This window comes from Somniosus microcephalus, chromosome 7 (assembly GCF_052327205.1).
Source record: "Somniosus microcephalus isolate GS21.2 chromosome 7, FLI_Smic_1.0, whole genome shotgun sequence".
Lineage (NCBI taxonomy): Eukaryota > Metazoa > Chordata > Chondrichthyes > Squaliformes > Somniosidae > Somniosus > Somniosus microcephalus.
In genome coordinates this window covers 167,254,697-167,274,467 of record NC_140993.1, presented here as the reverse complement: position 1 = coordinate 167,274,467, position 19,771 = coordinate 167,254,697, and the positions used below count along the sequence as shown (strand labels likewise).

The window sequence follows — 19,771 nt, the reverse complement described above, 5'->3', positions numbered from 1 at the left end:
TCAAAATCCTGGAACTCCCTCCCTAACAGCACTGTGGGAGTACCTTTACCACAAGGACTGCAGCGGTTCAGGAAGGCAGCTCACCACCACCTTCTCAAGGGCAACTAGGGATGGGCAATAAGTGCAGGCCTTGCCAGCGACGCCCACAATCCAGGAATGAATAAAAAATATATACTGTAAATATAATTTCATTGTAATGTTACTCAAATCATAGGTGTCAGCCTTGGCGCAGTGATAGCAGTCTCGCCTCTCAGTCAGAAGTTGTGAGTTCACTCCAGGGACTTGTGCACATAACCTAGGCTGATACTTCAGTGCCTACTGAGGAAGTACTGCACTGTTGGAAGTGCTGTCTTTCTTTCAAATGAGACGTTAAACCGAATCCCCGGCTGCCCTCTCAAGTGGATGTAAAAGGTTCATTGCACTATTCAAAGATCGCGGAAGGTCTCCGTGTCTTGGCCAACATTTAACACTCAGCCTATACCACTAAAACAGATTATTTGGCCATTTCTCTCCTCGCTCTTTGTGGAACCTTGCGTTGCACAAATTGGCTGCTGCATTTCCATACAATGCAATAGTAACTACATTTCAAATGTACCTTATTCGCTGTGAAGCACTTTGGGACATCCTGAGAATATGAAAGGCACTATATAAATGTAAATTCTTTGTTTATTTCTTGCCTCATTGCTATTGCCATCACAGAGGATGCTAATACTTTCATAAAAGTTTCAACCGATTCAAAATTCCAGATTAAAAATGTGCATTCAGATATGTGGAAAAAATACCTACACATCTGTTCACTGTGAACTGCTGCAGGCAGTGAACTGATCAAAATAGTCTGGCCTGTTACTGGATCCTGGGCTACATGAGGGTGTACAGGATGATGGAGGTGGGATTGGTCACTACTTGTACCTGCAAAGGAGGGAAATAAAAGAACATTCTAAAATATGTACTGCACACAACAATACTTCTTGAAATACATGCACTTTATAGAATTAACATTAAAAGATCCAAATTTTTGGTGAACACATCAGTCCATTCTGGCAAAATGCAATTGATTTTTTTTAAGTTTACAAATGAAGCATAGTAATTAAACACAAATTTAGAGCAGTTAAAATTTTTATATAATGCCAAGTATTCAGCTGTGTAAATATCCATTGTGTACTTTTGTAAACTATACACTCATTAAAACTGGAAAGGACTGGTAAAAGTTACAGTCGAGGTACACGCACACATACAAAAATGTGTGCTGATGCTGGAATACTTCGTCAATGTGATCGGAAGACAATACATAATGTCTGAACTATTCTTATTAACTAGTCACATGAAACTTCCACTTGAACATTCAACTATACCTTGCTAAAAGAATAAAACAATGGGGAGTTGATGCAATCACTACATGGAGTTAATGATCAGTTGTGTTTACTTTATTTGTGAGAGCAAAGTTATACAAATACCGGGATTACAGATTAGAATAATCACACATATATTTAAAAAAATATATATGATTCTGTGAGTACGACTCTATCAGGCTGTTGCTTGTCTAGTTTGTGGGATAGTTCTCCCAACTTAGACACCAGTCCCCAGGAGGATCTCATGGGGTTGAGATTGTCGAAGTTATTTTAAACTTTGTATTAATTCTTTACAACTGAGGGGATTAAAAGTCAACCACGCAGTGTGAGGGTGGAGGCACATGTAGGCCAGACTGGGTAGGGATGCGCGCTTTCCTGAATGACATTAGCGAACCGCGCAGTGTGAGGGTGGAGGCACATGTAGGCCAGACTGGGTAGGGATGCGCGCTTTCCTGAATGACATTAGCGAACCAGGCAGTGTGAGGGTGGAGGCACATGTAGGCCAGACTGGGTAGGGATGCGCGCTTTCCTGAATGACATTAGCGAACCAGGCAGTGTGAGGGTGGAGGCACATGTAGGCCAGACTGGGTAGGGATGCGCGCTTTCCTGAGTGACATTAGCGAACCAGGCAGTGTGAGGGTGGAGGCACATGTAGGCCAGACTGGGTAGGGATGCGCGCTTTCCTGAATGACATTAGCGAACCAGGCAGTGTGAGGGTGGAGGCACATGTAGGCCAGACTGGGTAGGGATGCGCGCTTTCCTGAATGACATTAGCGAACCAGGCAGTGTGAGGGTGGAGGCACATGTAGGCCAGACTGGGTAGGGATGCGCGCTTTCCTGAGTGACATTAGCGAACCAGGCAGTGTGAGGGTGGAGGCACATGTAGGCCAGACTGGGTAGGGATGCGCGCTTTCCTGAATGACATTAGCGAACCAGTTGAATTTTTAATAACAATTCAGAAACATTTATGGCTAATTTCACCATTTACTATGGTGAGATTGTAAACTCACAATTTCTGGGTTGCAAGTCTGGTACCATAACTACTAGGCAACTGTATCCGATGCCACTTGGACCTAAAAATTACACTGTGATATTACCATTTATTTTTAAAATGTTAATGCCTCTACTAAAATATTGGACAAAAGAATTTTATGCAAATAGGCAGATAGGTGGCAAATGCAGTGCAATGTAAGAAAAAATGAAGAAATGCATTTTTTGAAATACGACTAGAGACTGGAAATAGACCTTCAATAGTAAGATTTTAAACGGAGTAGAGGACTCTTGGTGTGCAGACATATATGTCTTTGCAGGAGACCGACCATACACATAAATATGTCCGTAAAAAAGTAAACAGAATTCTCAGTTTTGTGCCTAAAGGCATCGAGTAAAAAAGTAAGGAAGTAATGCTAAACTTGTACAAGACCTTAATAAGTCCGCAGTCAGAGTATTGTACATAGTTTTGGGTACCCCATTACTGAAAGGATATAAAAGTAATGGATAAGCTGCAGCATAAATTCACTAAGATGTTACCAGGGTTGAGGGGTTACAGTCAAGAGAAACTTGAGAATTTCATACTTTTCACTAGAGCTGGGAAGGTTTATGGATGACTATCAAACAAAACCTACCACACCATTGATTTGCTAGAATGTCAGAACCTCCACATGCAGTTTGCTAGTGCCACAGAATGTGCCCCATTAACACATTGCATCACAGTATCGTAGAACACAGGATTTTGCCTGTAATTTCTCACATGAAGAATTTCCAATTTCAAGAGTGTCAGATTGGGGATATCAAGTGAAAATAAGATGCTTCATCACAGGAAAGGAAGATATTAGCAGAATAATCAAGCTGAGCTGCAATTAGAGTAGCATTGGCAGAAGCTTGAGAATGGATCACCTTCCAAACTACTGTTCTCGGGAGAAAATTAGGAAAACTAATTTTAAAAATGGGTGGGTGAAGAAGGGTGGTTTAAGGCCAATGAATTACTTTTTGAAGTGTAGTCACTCATTTTTGTAGGCAAACAAGACAGCCAATTTGTGCAACTAATAATATTCATTTTGGTTACACAAAACATAAAAATTGACTGAAAAAACAGTTTCAATGAGATATGTGGCAGGAATTCCATCACAGGTTCTCCCAATTAGCCACTGAAACTTTGGCAGAAACCCTGTTTACACATTTATCTGGTGTATCCGCCGATGTTACAGCGGCCGATCAGGAGGTCCCAGGAGAAAATACCCAGCGATATTACTAAAGTAAAAAATTAAAACAGGAAAACATTTTGAGTTTCCTCATTGGATTATTTAATTATTTAATAAACTGTGTAGTACAATTATCTTGAACTAATAAGAAATCATACATACCTCCTAGCAACATTTCTTGGAGCAAGTTGTCAATTTTAGCTAATCCAAAAAGTTTGACAAATTGAATTTGTTCGATCATCTGCCAAGTTATACTTTGAAGAGTAGGCAACAGCAGTAGCAGCTCTCCAAATCGTCCTCGGGAATCATACTGTCGATCATTAATGTAATCTTCCAAACTAACTTGCACTTGGTAACGCATATTCTTGATTTTTGATGGATTGTTTAAAGCTTTAGCATCTGCGGGAAAATAAATGCAAGATGAAATAAAAATTTGTACGCATATTTGTCACTGGGGATAAGAAGGCTATAAGCGGTTTCAACAGAGTGCTGCAAGTTGGGTGAGTCAGAGTTAGGTGAGGAGTGGAAGGAGGAACTCCCTTGCTTTGCCTTTGTTTTTCCTAACTTTTCACCCTGTAGGAAGAGGCCGGTGTCAGGAGCACCAGGAGAGTGGTGAGTATTTAAACTCACTTTCGCGGGCTTTTTCTCAAAGGCCGGTCAATCTCGCAAACCGGCGGCGGCGTTCCAGAGCCACGCCACGATTCAAAAAGTGACATGGGCAAGAGGAAACAGCTGATTGGGTAAGTACAGCCAGGTGAGTATTTATACTACTCTATAGTTTGACAGTTAAGGTTAATAGCTTATAAAGTTTAGAAGGTCTTAATTTTTGAGGTTATAGTTTCTAAGGTCTCTGTTATGTATCGGGGAGTGCTAATAACCAAGGGCCCTTGAGTATATCATTTAATTGTACTGTGATTGGTGGTATTGATTTGATTTAATTTAATTGAAGGGTAAGTCATGACAGCACAGCTCGGCCCCGTGGCATGCTCCTCCTGCACTATGTGGGAAATCAGGGACACTTCCTGTGTCCCTGATGATCATGTGTGCCGGAAGTGTATCCAGCTGCAGCTACTGGCAGACTGCATTGCGGTGCTGGAGCTGTGAATGGACACATACTGGAGCATTCGCAATGCTGAGGGCGTCATGGATATCACATTTAACCAGTTGGTCACACCGCAGGTAAAGGCTGCACAGGCAGGAAGGGAATGGGTGACCACCAGGCAGAGTAGTAGGCGCAGGCAGGTAGTGCAGGGGTCCCCTGTGGCCATCCCCCTCTCAAACAGATATACCAATTTGGATATTGTTGAGGGAGATGGCTTATCGGGGGAAGGCAGCAGCAGCCAACGTCCTGGCATCATGGGTGGTTCTGCTGCACAGGATGGGAGGAAAAAGAGCGGGAGAGCTATAGTGATAGGGGATTCTATTGTAAGGGGAATAGATAGGTGTTTCTGCGGCCGCAAACGAGACTCCAGGATGGTATGTTGCCTCCCTGGTGCAAGGGTCAAGGATGTCTCAGAGCGACTGCAGGGCATTCTGGAGGGGGAGGGTGAACAGCCAGTTGTCGTGGTGCATGTAGGTAAAAACTGGGATGAGGTCCTAAAAGCTGAATATAGGGAGTTAGGAGGTAAATTAAAAAATAGGACCTCAAAGGTAGTAATCTCAGGATTGCTACCAGTGCCACCTGCTAGTCAGAGTAGAAATAGAAGGATATTTCAGATGAATACGTGGCTAGAGGAATGGTGCAAGGGGGAGGGATTCAAATTCCTGGGACATTGGAACCGGTTCTGGGGGAGGTGGGACCAGTAAAAACTGGACAGTTTGCACCTGGGCAGGACCAGTGTCCTAGGGGGAGTGTTTGCAAGTGCTGTTGGCGAGGGTTTAAACTAAAATGGCAGGGGGAAGCCAGGAGAGAAGCTAAAGACAGGAAGGAGAAAAGCAAAAGTGGCAGTCAGAGAAATCAAGGGTGTAAATCAAACATGGCCACAGTAAATAATAATTCTAACAGGTTTAAGAGTATTAAAAAAACAAGCCTGAAGGCTTTGTGTCTTAATGCGAGGAGCATTCGTAATAAGGTGGATGAATTAGCTGCGCAAATAGATGTAAATGGATATGATATAATTGGGATTATGGAGACATGGCGCCAGGGTAACCAAGGCTGGGAATTCAACAACCAGGGGTATTCAATATTCAGGAAAGAGGCAAAAAGGAAAAGAAGGTGGGGTAACATTGCTGGTTAAAGAGGAGATTAACACAATAGTAAGAAGGATATTAGCTCTGATGATGTGGAATCCGTATGGGTAGAGCTGAGAAACACAAAGGGGCAGAAAACGTTAGTGGGAGTTGTATACAGACCCCCAAACAGTAATGCTGAGGTTGGGGATGGCATTAAAAGGGAAATTAGAGATGCGTGCAATAAGGGCACAGCAGTTATCATGGGTGACTTTAATCTACATATAGATTGGGCTAACCAAATAAGTAACAATACTGTGGAGGAGGAATTCCTGGAGTGTATACGGGGTGGTTTCCTGGACCAATATGTCGAGGAACCAACTGGAGATCAGGCCATCTTAGACTGGGTATTATGTAATGAGAAAGGATTAATTAGCAATCTTGTTGTGCGAGGCCCCTTGGGGCGGAACGATCATAATATGATAGAATTGTTCATTAAGATGGAGAGTGAAGTATTTGACTCAGAGACTAGGGTCCTGAATTTAAATAAAGGAATCTATGATGGTATGAGGTGCAAGTTGGCTAGGATGGATTGGGGAACGTTACTTAAAAGGTTGATGGTGGATAGGCAATGGCAAACATTTAAAGATCGCATGAACTACAGAATTTGTTCATCCCTGTTTTGCATAAAAATAAAACAAAAAAGGTGACTCAACCGTGGCTAACAAGGGAAATTAGGGATAGCATAAGATCCAAGGAGAGGTCATATAAGTTGGCCAGAAAAAGGAATAAACCTGAGGATTGGGAGCAGTTTAGGATTCAGCAAAGGAGGACAAATGGATTAATTAAGAGGGGGAAAATAGAGTATGAGAGTAAGCTTTCAGGGAACATAAAAACTGACTGTAAAAGCTTCTATAGATATGTTAAGAGAAAAAGATTGGTGAAGTCAAGTGTAGGTCGCTTGCAGTCAGAATCAAGGGAATTTATAATGGGGAACAAAGAAATGGCAGACCAATTAAATACATACTTTGGTTCTGTCTTCACAAAGGAGGACACAAATAACGTCCGAGAGATGTCGGGGAACATAAAGTCTAATGAGAGGGAGGAATTGAATGAAATCAGTATTTGTAGGGAAATGGTGTTAGGGAAATTGATGGGATTGAAGGCCGATAAATCCCCAGGGCCTGATAATCTACATCCTACAGTACTTAAGGAAGTGGCCCTAGAAATAGTAGATGCATTGCTGGTCATCTTCCAAAATTCTATAGACTCTGGAACAGTTCCCATAGATTGGAGGGTAGCTAATGTAACCCCACTATTCAAAAAAGGTGGTAGAGAGAAAACGGGGAATTATAGACCGGTAAGCCTGACATCGGTAGTGGGAAAATGCTAGAGTCCATTATAAAAGATGTAATAGCAGAGCACTTGGAAAACAGTGACAAGATCGGACAAAGTCAACATGGATTTACAAAAGGTAAATCATGCTTGACTAATCTATTGGAATTTTTTGATGATGTAACTCGTAGAATAGATAAGCGAGAACCAGTGGATGTGGTGTATTTGGACTTTCAGAAGGCTTTCGATAAGGTCCCGCATAAGAGGTTAGCATGTAAAGTTAAAGCACATGGGATTGGGGGTAAGGTACTGACTTGGAGAGAGATCTGGTTGGCAGACAGGAAGCAAAGAGTTGGAATAACCGGGTCTTTCTCCGAGTGGCAGGCAGTGACTAGTGGGGTACTGCAGGGATCGGTGCTAGGACCCCAGTTATTCACAATATATATTAATGATCTAGATGAGGGAACTAGATGTAATATCTCCTAGTTTGCAGATGACACAAAGCTGGGTGGGCATGTGTGCTGTGAGGAGGATGCCGAGAAACTCCAGTATGCTTTGGACAGGTTGGGTGATTGGGTAGATGCATGGCAGATGCAGGATAATGTGGATAAATGCGAGGTTATTCACTTTGGTGGCAAAAACAGGAAGATTATTATCTGAACGGCAATAGATTGGGAGAAGGGGAAATGCAATGAGACCTGGGTGTCCTTGTGCACCAGTCGCTGAAGGTAAGCATGCAGGTGCAGCAGGCGGTTAAGAAGGCAAATGGTATGTTGACCTTCATAGCGAGAGGATTCGAGTACAGGAACAAGGATGTCTTGCTGCAGTTGTACAGGACCTTGGTGAGACCACACCTTGAGTATTGTGTGCAGTTTTGGTCGCCTTATCTGAGGAAGGATGTTCTTGCCATGGAGGGAGTGCAGCGAAGATTCACCAGACTGATACCTGGGATGGCAGGAATGTCGTATGAGGAGAGATTGGGTCGATTGGGCTTATATTCACTGGAGTTTAGAAGAATGAGAGGGGATCTCATTGAAACTTATAAAATTCTAACAGGACTAGACAGACTAGATGCAGGAAGGATGTTCCCGATGGCGGGGGAGTCCAGAACCAGGGGTCACAGTCTAAAGATAAGGGGTAAGCCATTTAGGACAGAGATGAGGAGGAATTTCTTCACCCAGAGAGTGGTGAACCTGTGGAATTCTCTACCACACAAGGCAGTTGAGGCCAATTCATTAAATATATTCAAGAAGGAGTTAGATATATTTCTTAAGGCTAAAGGGATCAAGGGATATGGGGAGAAAGCAGGGACAGGGTACTGAATTTGGATGATCAGCCATGATCTCATTAAATGGCAGAGAAGGCTCAAGGGGCCGAATGGCCTACTCCTGCTCCTATCTTCTATGTTAAGACAAACTCACATAGGTGTCAAAGAAGTGCAATTTGCCCAAAAGCAATTGACCTTTCAGACTGAGGATTATGTTTAGTAAAATGTAGTAAATGAAAAAGACATTTTTTGTTGTGCAACTGACGACTGTGGACAATACAGATGATTTTCCATCTGCTACAATTAACAGACAAAAAAATTATAGGCTGTATGCCTGTCATTTCCCAAGCTGTGCCAGTCTCCACAGTGGCAAATTACTGCATCACCACTAATATTTCCAACCTAACGCTGATTAGAACAACTAGAACATTGATTTTTTGTGTTTGTGCAAAGACAGAATTTGCACCCATCTCAGCCTGAAAGAGATTCCCCAAAGCAAAGTTTTCATCTGAATGCATCTCCATGATATATAATCACGATGGGCTGTATGATGACACTTGATCATGTGCCTGACAACTTGAACTTTTTCCCTCTGCTCTTCTGCAGGAGAAGGTTCCACATTACAGGAGGGAGCAAATCCTCATGGAAGTCCCTTGCCCCACCAAATTTAGGGCCTTGAGGAACTTTGAAGAGGCCATCCACAAAATCATTGGGTGAGAGGGCTTGGAGGGAGAATCTGATGATGAAGCCCTCGGCCTTTCCCCACCTTAGCCTTGCGACCATCCTTATCATGTTTTTCATTCTCACTTTGCTCACTCTCTCTCACTCACTGGCACCAAAGCATACAGTAAAGCACAAGACCATGTGGCACATTGTGCTATAAGGTATATTTCAAATTTCAATGAGGATAGCATCTCTTTTTTTCTAGCTGTGTCTCAGGAAACCCAGTGGCCCCGACCAGCCCAGCACCTACAGCATCTAGCGTCACTCACTTCTACTGCTGCAAACATCAGCTCAGGTTTATCCATTCAGAGAGATTTAGATAGATAGGCACAGGAGAATTGATCCTGTAATCCACACAACACAAGTGAGCAAGCCTAATATTAAAATTATAATTAGGCCATTTAAGCACTTTTTCACACAGATCAACCATGATCTGACAGAATCTTGGAACAGGCTTGAGAGGCTGAATGGCCTGCTCCTGGTTCCTATATTCCTAACTGCTAGCAGGGGAGGAGCAGGAACTTGCTACTTGAAGGGTCAGCTCAGATCTATCCACACAAGGAATTGGACGTCAGGAGGCCTGTTTTTACAAGAAAGATGCATTTTGAGCACAGAACCTTGCTACAGAACCTTGTTGGAGATTGTACCAGAGCTCGTGGCTGATGTGGAGATGTTCACCACCTGCAGCTATGCAGTGCTAACAGATTCACATAACTGTACACCACCACAGACATCTGCAGCGAAGTGCCCACTGGCAGAGGCCTTGATGCCAGTGTATCTCATGAATGTTCAGATGGCTCCTATAGAAGCCTTGGGTTGCAGTATGGAACACATGCTCCCTTCCAGTTTCCACATGCTTGGGATCACATTGAGACAACTGTTGGTCAGAGTTTTATTGATCTCATTGATGCCATCAGGTCTGTTGTCATGGTAATCAGCAAGGTGGGGCAGCATCCAGTAGAAGGGTGTGGCTAGAGTTGGTTCAGATGAAGCTGCTGTCTCTCTGGATAACAACACATTCATATGCTCATGCCATTCTTTGGATGTGGCAGAAACCATGCCAGCCCCAGCATTCCTGGCATACATCACAGGAACTTGCACGTGTATTCATTTGAATGCAATTCAATGTAATTATATTTAAAGGAAGCTATTTCCTGTTTTTGGTGAGAGTTTCCTGAAATGCCATCCCGGCCCCTCTGATGAGGCCCTAAATATATTTCAATAGCAAAATACTGCAGATGCTGGAAATCCAAAATAACAACAGAAAATGCTGGAAAAACTCAGCAGGCCAGGCAACATCCGTGGAGAGAAATTAGAGTCGACGTTTCGGGTCGAAACCCTTTTTCAAAACTGGAAAGGAAATGAAACAGATCAAAGGCAAGGCTGCGATAGAACAAAAGAAGTAAAGAGACATTAAGAGGTGTTCATATCCAGACGAGATGGTAATAGGACAGTGGAGACAAAAGACGGCTCAGATTAGGTGTGAAGTGTACTGGCAGGATGAGAGACAGCTGCCATGCCCTACATATATTTTCCAGCTTGCTTAACTGTTGCAATTATATACAATTCTCTATTACAACAACTGCCTGTATTTATATAGCATCTTTAACAAAGTTAAAACATCTCAAGTTACTATCCACCTGTTTCTTTTAAATTTCCTTTCGCTGGTACACCAAATGTTCTAACGGAGGTAATTTTGGTTTGGGCGATAGGGCAAAACTGTGCTATTGATTTAGCCGCCCGTTACACATCTTTCCTGATTTTTATTTACATTGACTTCAATGTTTCACCCACAGTTAAAAATCACCCTCAATAAGTTGAGTAATACTAAGATTAGCAATAAAAGGTATTTCCGTGGTGGTTGTTCCCACAGCCAAATTCTCTAAAATTTGAACTTGATTTTTATTTGTTTTATCTAGTTTTATCCATGCCGGTGAGATCCTACAGCCAATCATATGGACAGAGGTGCAATGGTGAGCTCTTTCAGACCTTCCTAGAAATAATTGTTACAAAGACTTATTTTGTTTTTGCTAGATTGGAACAACTAATATTTTTATCCAAATCCATACACATATGGAGTAATGTTAATTTGTACACATTCAGGCATTTTCAAATGCATATTTCTCTTCAAAATGTACCAATAAAAGGCTCCCCACCAGGAATGCCAGTTTTGCTAAATTAGTTCTCCTGACTAAAAAAAACAATATTTCATTATCAAAAGGTAGTGAAGTAATTCAAACCTCAACTTCAGGCTCTTAAAACTTGTAGCTCTAATTTTTATTCATCAGATAGGTTCCGAACTATTTGCTACTTCCAGTGGAAGGCACAATGTCTTGTCACAATGATGCAATGCTAAACGTTCTTTCTGATGTGAAAATTTGTACAGACCTGGATCAAAGAAAACAATTGCTTTCAAGCAGGCATATTCATTGTCATCTATCTGAATTTCTTGGAAAGGTTGCACCAACTCATCCAAAATCCTATTTGCCACACGACTAATTTCCATTTCTGGACTGTTGCGATGTATGGCATAATCATTCCCTGTTGAAAATGGCAATAAATGGTCAGTATTGTATTTTTTTTAATAAGAATTGCTTACTATAATTATAGCGCATTAGTTCTATGGAATATATTTTTTTTTAAATGATACCTGAAAGAAAGATGAATTTGAAGGAAATTTTACCTAGCAATAGAACATCCTTGTATAACATGGATCGTTTTGCCACTCCAAGCAGCAAGTGTTCCCCGGCATGTGCTCTCAACAAAGCAACCTAATTTCACAACATATATAGGGAAGTTAAAAACTACATAATGTGCAACTAATAAGTAATTTCTAAGACTATATACTGACAATTGTCAATGAAAACAGTATGATTACTCTTAATTAGTCTAGGTTCTAAGCTTCGAACAGTTTTATTCTATGACCTCCCTCCACCCCCTAATTTGCCGCCAACCAACAAGCCAAAATTTTAGAAGCTCCATCAAATTTTGGGTAGCTTTTTATTATTTATGATGTTAGGTAATGTACTGCACAATAGGATTAGTTAAAAACAATTACTTCAAAAAGTATAATTAATGACTCTTTTTAAATCTGTCTATAAATTTCTAGTGTCAGCTAAAGTTAACATGCTTGTTTGGCAACATTTGGCTCCCACAAATAACACTTCCATTTTAAAATGATGCCAAGCTATATAGAGTATGTGACAGGATACTGTAAATCAAGGAACCCGTGGCAATCAAATGCTGGCTCTTAATTCCAGTTAAGATCAGGTTTAAAACAAATTCCAAAGTTGAAATGACTCCAATTGGGCAATTTATGGCTCATCTAAAATCATTAAAATTTTGTCCAATTTGAATTATTTCAAATTTGGGCAATTACTTTTTGAAGGTCTGTATCCTTCTTTGAGGACATGCACCCTCTGTTTCCCTTGCTGGGTTCCCTTCCCCAGATCATGTACCACCCGCAAGCAAAAGAACAAGGTAGGTGGTCTGTCACTGTACCACTGCCTATGCCAATCTTAGGCAGGCACTAGAAATTGGATGAAAGTAGCCTGAGGAAGGACCTCCACTCAGCAACGCCTTGTAACAGTATGGCTGAGACTGCAAAGTCAATGGAGCAGGGAAGTTCACTGTTCTTGTAAAAAGATAGCTGCACGCACATGAAGAGGCAGAGGATGTTCTTCTGCATGTGAAAACCACAAATGTTCCTATCCTGAAGTCTGTGGCTGGTGACACACTGCAAATAGTTGGTGCCTTGTATCTACTGGGGGTATCAAATCCTTGTCAGGCATTTTACCAGTTAGGTTTGGGCATCCTCTAGTCCATTTTTTTTGCCAGGTTTCTGATGGCAGGGTAACCTTTCATTGTTTCTGGTGGAGAACTAGGAGGTGATCTGTCCAGAGATGGGGTGATGGAGGCGGAGGCAGGTCCGAACCTAATCCCAGTTGCTGTAATGTACATTGATTTCACACAGTGATGAAAGAACGGGAGAGATACGTCAGTGTTCCTAAGTAGTTTGAGATTTTTGCATTGGTCAGTGGAATGGGCTTTATAAATACTCAGACTGCCCAGGTATGTCCTGTCCACAAAAAGCAGGACAAATCCAACCCAGCCAATTACCGCCCCATCAGTCTACTCTCAATAATCATCAACAGTGCTATCAAGCAGCACTTACTCACCAATAATCTGCTCGCTGATGCCTAGTTTGGGTTCCGCCAAGGCCACTCGGCTCCCGACCTCATTACAGCCTTGGTCCAAACATGGACAAAGGAGCTGAATTCCAGAGGTGAGGTGAGAGTGACTGCCTTTGACATCAAGGCAGCATTTGACCGAGTGTGGCATCAAGGAGCCCTAGTAAAACTGAAGTCAATGGGAATCGGAGGGAAAATGCTCCACTGGCTGGAGTCATACCTAGCACAAAGGAAGACGGTTGTGGTGGTTGAAGGTCAATCATCACAGCCCCAGGACATCGCTGCAGGAGTTCCTCAGGGCAGTATCTTAGGCCCAACCATCTTCAGCTGCTTCACCAAAGACATTCCCTCCAACAGAAGGACAGAAATGGGGATGTTCGCTGATGACTGCACAGTGTTCAGCGCCATTCACAACTCCTCAGATAATGAAGCAGTCCATGCCTGCATCCAACAAGACCTGGATGACGTTCAGGCTTGGGCTGATAAGAGGCAGGTAACATTCGCGCCACAGAAGTGCCAGGCAATGACTATCTCCAACAAGCGAGAGTCTAACTACCGCCCCTTGACATTCAATGGCATTACCATCACCGAATCCCCCACCATCAACATCCTGGGAGTCACCATTGACCAGAAATTTAACTGGACCAGCCACATAAATACTGTGGCAACAAGAGCAGGTCAGAGGCTAGGTATTCTGCGACGGGTATCTCACCTCCTGACTCCCCAAAGCCTTTCCACATCTACAAGGCACAAGTAAGGAGTGTGATGGAATACTCTCCACTTGCCTGGATGAGTGCAGCTCCAACAACACTCAAGAAGCTCAACACCATCCAGGACAAAACAGCCCGCTTGATTGGCACCCCATTCACCACCTTAAAAATTCACTCCCTCCACCACGGCGTACCGTGGCTGCAGTGTGCACCATCTATAAGATGCGCTGCAGCCACTCGCCAAGGCTTCTTCGGCACCACCTCCCAAACCCGTGACCTCTTCCACCTAGAAGGACAAGGGCAGCAGGCGCATGGGAACACCAACACCTCCAAGTTCCCCTCCAAGTCACACACCATCCTGACTTAGAAGTATATCGCCGATCCTTCATCATCGCTGGGTCAAAATCCTGGAACTCCCTACCTAACAGCACTGTGAGAGTACCTTCACCACACGGACTGCAGCGGTTCAAGGCGGCGGCTCACCATCACCTTCTCAAGGGCAATTGGGGATGGGCAATAAATGCTGGCTTTGCCAGCGACGCCCACATCCCATAAACTAATAAAAAAAAGTGAAAATGAAGTCCTTAAAAATCATGAATTCTCAGCACTAGCTGTAACTTATCATTTTAAATGCACTGGCAATCAAAGTAATGTCTATGCATCATTGGAGTTACGTTAATAAGACCGTATCCCATTAATAGCCTTTAACCACTTTAATATTTCAGGCTTCCCGAAGTGGTTCAGTGAGATCAGCTCACAGGTGTTGTGCTGTAGAAACCTTCTTGTTTATATAAAAGGGATGGTTTCTACAGTGGTCAGTTCCACTTTGTAACAGCTGCACATGCACTTTCCATAAGCATCTCTGCTTAGCACTCAGGAGCAAGAACGATAGCTGACCTTTCCCCTACCTTGCCTAAGCTCTCCAACCAAGCGCACTCCCCAGCAGAGATCAGCTAACTCAGCACTGACTTTCTGGCCTCTATGGCTTAGTTTCACACCACAGAGCACATTTACCCATTGAGTTCTCCAAAGACTCACTCAAAATCTTTCTAAAGAAAGCTGACTTATTATCAGGCTGCACACAGGATAAATTGATTGGCCTAGAAATTCAGTTGTTAGCGCCAGCTGCTAGCGCCTTAGGCGGAGGAGAAGTGGGGCGCTAAGCGTCTAGCACCCAGGCGCGGCGCGATCTGCGCCTCTCGCGAACTTCACTCAAGATTTAGCGGCGGCACAGAACCGCAGCGCCCGCTCAGCTGCGCGCGCAGATCGTGACGTCATTTCATGGTGCAACGCCCTTGGTGCGCCCCGAACCGGAACTTCAGTGGCGCCACCCTTCTTTGCACCTGGCGCCCCCAGCGACTGGTAGAGGGGAACGGTTCCCAGTCGCTGCGGGGCGCTATTTAAAGGGGACTCCTCCTGCATTATAAGTGGCAGCCATTTTGTGCCAATCCTTCTGTGTGAGAGACAGATATTTGGAGAGAGACAAAGGCAGAGAGCTTTCTGCTTTGACTCAGCGCTCGCACAGGTACTTCTGGCTTCAGGCCAGAGCTTTGCACTTGGATGTAACTTTCAGTGCCATAGCCTTGAGTCGCCACATATAATGGGGGCTGCAATGGGTAGAAATGTTGGCTTTCTGCATTGCATTCAAAGGGATCAGAGACGCAGTGAGAGAGTGCCAGTCATGGCCAGACGGAGAAGGGCCAACAGGCGTCGGCACATGAGGCCTTACCCACCCAGGGTATACCGCCAGCAGTTCTCATATCTGAACATGTCTGAGGAGCAGTGTGTTCGGAGGCTGCGATACAGAAGGGAGGTGATCACTGAGATCTGCCACCTGCTTCGCAGAGATCTGCAGCCACAGCTGAGGAGCAGGACATCTGTCGGTGGCAGTGAAGGTGACGGTGGCTCTCAACTTCTATGCCACCGGCTCCTTCCAATCCGCTACTGGGGACATTGCCAACATCTCCCAGTTTGCGGTACATTGCTGCATCCGCCAGGTGACCAATGCCCTTTTCAGAAGGAGACGTCAGTACATCTCCTTCCCCATGACCCGGGACAAGCAGCAAGAGCGTGCAATGGGATTTGGAAGAATAGCGGGCTTCCCCATGGTCCAGGGCGTAGAACTGATGAACCAGCAATGGTCAGGCCTTGCTTCAGGGCTGCAGTGTGCAGGGCATGGCAGCCAAACAAGTCGGCCCTCCCCCTTTAAGAGCTGACCGGTGCCAGCGTGTCTGCCTTCATTCAGTAACTCGCCGCACCTGCGCTGTGCCCGCCCTCGGTGTTAGCGCCCCGGCTTGCCGCCTTATGATAGTCGTGCATCGCCTGCTTTAGCGCAGCAGCAACCTCTTGGGGCGATGCAACTGAATATCGGCGAAGGTGGCGCTAAGTTGCACCGGGCGCAAAATTTAGCGAACGCCCGGCTGTAGCGCCCCAACCGTGGCTATACTGAATTTCTAGGCCATTATGTTTTCTATTTAGAGAAAAGAAGTAAAGGTATGCATTTATACAGGACCTAATTACATTTCTCAGAATCACCTCAGAGCATGTCAACAATGCATATTTATAGAGTGCCTTTAATATAAAGAAACACATTCTGAGAGCTTCATAAATAATTGTGAGGAACATGGACACAGAACCAGAAAAGGAAAGACTAGGAAGGAAGGCTGAAGGCTCGTCAAAAAGCTAGGTCTTGAGGAGGTTTTTTTTGAGGAGGGGAACCTTTGGCGTGCAAAGGATGAAAAGTTCCAAACATTAGAACAGAGGCGGCTGAAAACACTGCCATCAACAGTGGGGCAATGGGAGCGGGAATACACAGAAGGCTGTAGAGACAGGGCAGAGCAGAGCCATGGAGGGGTTTATAGAAAAAGGACAAGAATTTTAATGTAGTGTATTGGTCAGTCAGCAATATTGGGGGTGATGGACATGACAACCTAGCAGCTTTTGATCATTTTTCCTGATGTCAGCCCATAAATTACCAGATTTATTGAATTTAATTTCACAACTTGGTAGGATTTAAATTCACAACTTTTAGATTGCTAGTCCAGTACCATAACAATTACACAAACATACCACTTTACTACTTGGTACATAGGAAGATCCCACAAATTGTAATGAACTGAATGACCAATGAAGATGAATTGATAAGAGCCATGGAATAAATTTATGGTTCAATAGTAGTGATACATTATGGAGATTCTTTTACTTGTGAAAAACTTTCATTAGTGGAATGTACCTATTATACTTTGGCCTAGAAATTCGGTGGCGCCCCAAGCTCGCCTGGGCGCCGGAATTTCCGCTCCGGACGGAGCTGCTTGCGCCAGCGCGATATTCAGTTTCAGCGCCCCAAACAGAAGCGGGGCGCTGCTTCTTAAAGGGGAGGGGCCTGCACCAGCGCAATCTCCGATCGTGAGTGCCAGCAAAAGAGCCCGGCACCGAGGAGAAGTGACGGGCTCTTGGGACACAGCCGGCACTGCCCGGGGGGGGATCAGGAGGCCGGGGATGGCGGCGCGAGGAGGTGCTGGCAGGCGGCCAGCAAAAAAAATGGCCGCCCTGCACCTCCCCTTTAATTAGCGCCACTACCGCCACAGGTCGGCCCCCCTGAACCGGTCACAGATTGCGGCCGGCGTTACAGCGGGGGGCGCGATCCAATATCACGATCGGGGCGGTAGCGGGGCACTGCACACACCGATGACGTCATTGGTGGTGGCGCAGCGCTACAGGCTAACGCCGCCATTAGCGCCCCGCTAGATTTCGCGGGGGGCATGGCCAGTGGCGCTAAAGCCACTAAGTGCCCTCTTTGGGCACTAACTGGTGGCGCAGCCCACTGAATTTCTAGGCCTTAGTTTCCTACATTACAACAATGACTACACTTCAAAAGTACTTCATTGGCTGTAAAGTGCTTTGGGACGTCCTGAGGTCATGAAAGGCGCTATATAAATGCAAGTCTTTCTTTTTATATTAATGAAAAAAGTCACTGCAACTTATTGCTTATTAAAAACTAAATTCTTTGTCGCAGAGCAGTGTATCCAAAGATTGAAGTTTCAGATCCCACAGCTATGTGATGCCATTATCTAACAGCTTTAGTTATGATAAATCTTGAGTTCTCGTGCCAGAGTCTCTAGAAGGCACTTAGCTGAGTGCCCACATTAAGTTGGCTGAACTTGGAACAGTACCAATTTCTTCAACTTTATTTTTCCTAATTTTTCTCTGGAAATTTTAAAGACAGGTAGAATACAATTTGTAACTAAAATTACAGTTGAGTCATTGAATAGCAGCCAACAGCATTACTTACCCTCAATATATTTGTCATACCATAGGTACATCATGTTGAATATCTAGGTTATAAGTTTACTTGCTGTTTTGATCAGTCAGAATTTGCTCAGATTTTAATTACTATCGATCCAGGTCCTTCCCAAATGTTCTTCAATGTAGGCAGGATTAAAGCAATTCCACATGCATGGATATATGCATATATGGATGTGTGAGTGCAAATACATACACACATACACACACTCAATTCAGCAATGAGTTGATATAAAACTCTCCAGTAAAAAGCTAAATGACCGTTTTGAAAGTGTTCATACTTTACCTGATCATCTAACGGCAATTCACAAAATGCTGGAATGTATTTTGCCCATTCCACCAAAACCAGCAACTGTTCCTTCATTGACTCGCAGACATCACTAACACTAGCAATTTTCTTTGTGGTAATGTCTGTGCTTGCTGCAGAAGCCGAGAGGGTGATCTGCTGGGAAACAAAAACCGGGACCAAATTAAATTACAGCTCAGGAAATGTTAATTGTTTTCACAAGCAGTTGCTGTTCCCAGAACACGATCCAAAGAACCATTCATGCAGATAATTAAAAAACCAAATGAGATTATTTTTGCTCCACTAGTGACTAATGTGAATGGAAATGTGCAGCCTGTTGTTTGTCCACCATCAATGAGATTTTAAAAGAACCTGCAAACAGGTTTCTGACTTTTAAAAAGATTCATGTTTTTGGTAGTATGATACCATTGAAAATAAAACATGGAGCCAGAAAAATTAGTCAACCAAAAAAAAGTGTTTTGTTTGTAAAGAAAGTCATAAAACCATACCACGTGAAGTCTTTGAAAGTTAATTAACTTTTTGTGAAAAGCATTGGAACTGAAATATTTAACACCGAGCATCAGCTCCCCATTTTTAAATGTAGTTCATTGCCAAACATCTGATATCATTCAAAATTATGCTGAGAAAATTAATTGTCCAACTTTAAAAAGTAAAAAAAAGCGGTTGATATATCACGGCTAAGCATTTTATGATAAATTAACAATGATCTGTTTACACCGTAGCTACAGTGTGTTATACAAGTGTATTTCTCCAAAAGTTACATATTATGTTGATCTTATGGTGCCAGCTTTAAGCTAGCAAATCACAATAATTTAACTCCATGCTGGTATTCTGCCCTCACAGTGCAATGCAGTATATAGGTCAAACTGTAATTTGATATATTCTTTGATTTGTGAGCAAAATGTTGTGTGTACATTAAGAAAGATGTGTGTAACGTGGCTAACTGTGCCTTTCTTCTAGTGACAAAGGAGCTTCATGCAGAGTTTCTTCTAGCACATTCACTTTACTGCCCTGGCATTGACGACAACCCTGCTGTCAGCAACAGAGAGAAACGAGGTGGTGCTGCTGTCTATAGAAGTCATGTGTCCCACCAACAGAGGAAGAGAGTTTCTGTGGGCACCTCAGGAGGAAACTGTGGTTCCAATGATAATATAAACAGAACTCGGTCAGTTTGTCAGAGATAGAAGTGGCCATGCCTGTATAGGCCAGCAAAGCAGT

General features: G+C 43.6%; 1 protein-coding gene across 7 annotated transcripts in view; it reads right to left on the bottom strand.

Moving 5' to 3' along the window:
* Positions 1–19,771, bottom strand: part of LOC147114995 (hepatocyte nuclear factor 4-gamma-like) — a 181,314-nt gene that overhangs the window by 10,899 nt on the left and 150,644 nt on the right. For 6 of the 7 annotated variants that reach the window (XM_085993195.1, XM_085993192.1, XM_085993193.1 and 3 more), the window contains 5 exons: positions 18,533–18,691; positions 11,728–11,815; positions 11,433–11,585; positions 3,713–3,949; positions 787–909 (listed from right to left, as the gene is read on the bottom strand). In XM_085993195.1, the coding sequence (XP_085849321.1) occupies positions 787–909; positions 3,713–3,949; positions 11,433–11,585; positions 11,728–11,815; positions 18,533–18,691 (760 nt within the window). The remainder of the gene's footprint in view (positions 1–786; positions 910–3,712; positions 3,950–11,432; positions 11,586–11,727; positions 11,816–18,532; positions 18,692–19,771) is intronic. The other variant, XM_085993190.1, reaches the window with a different exon arrangement.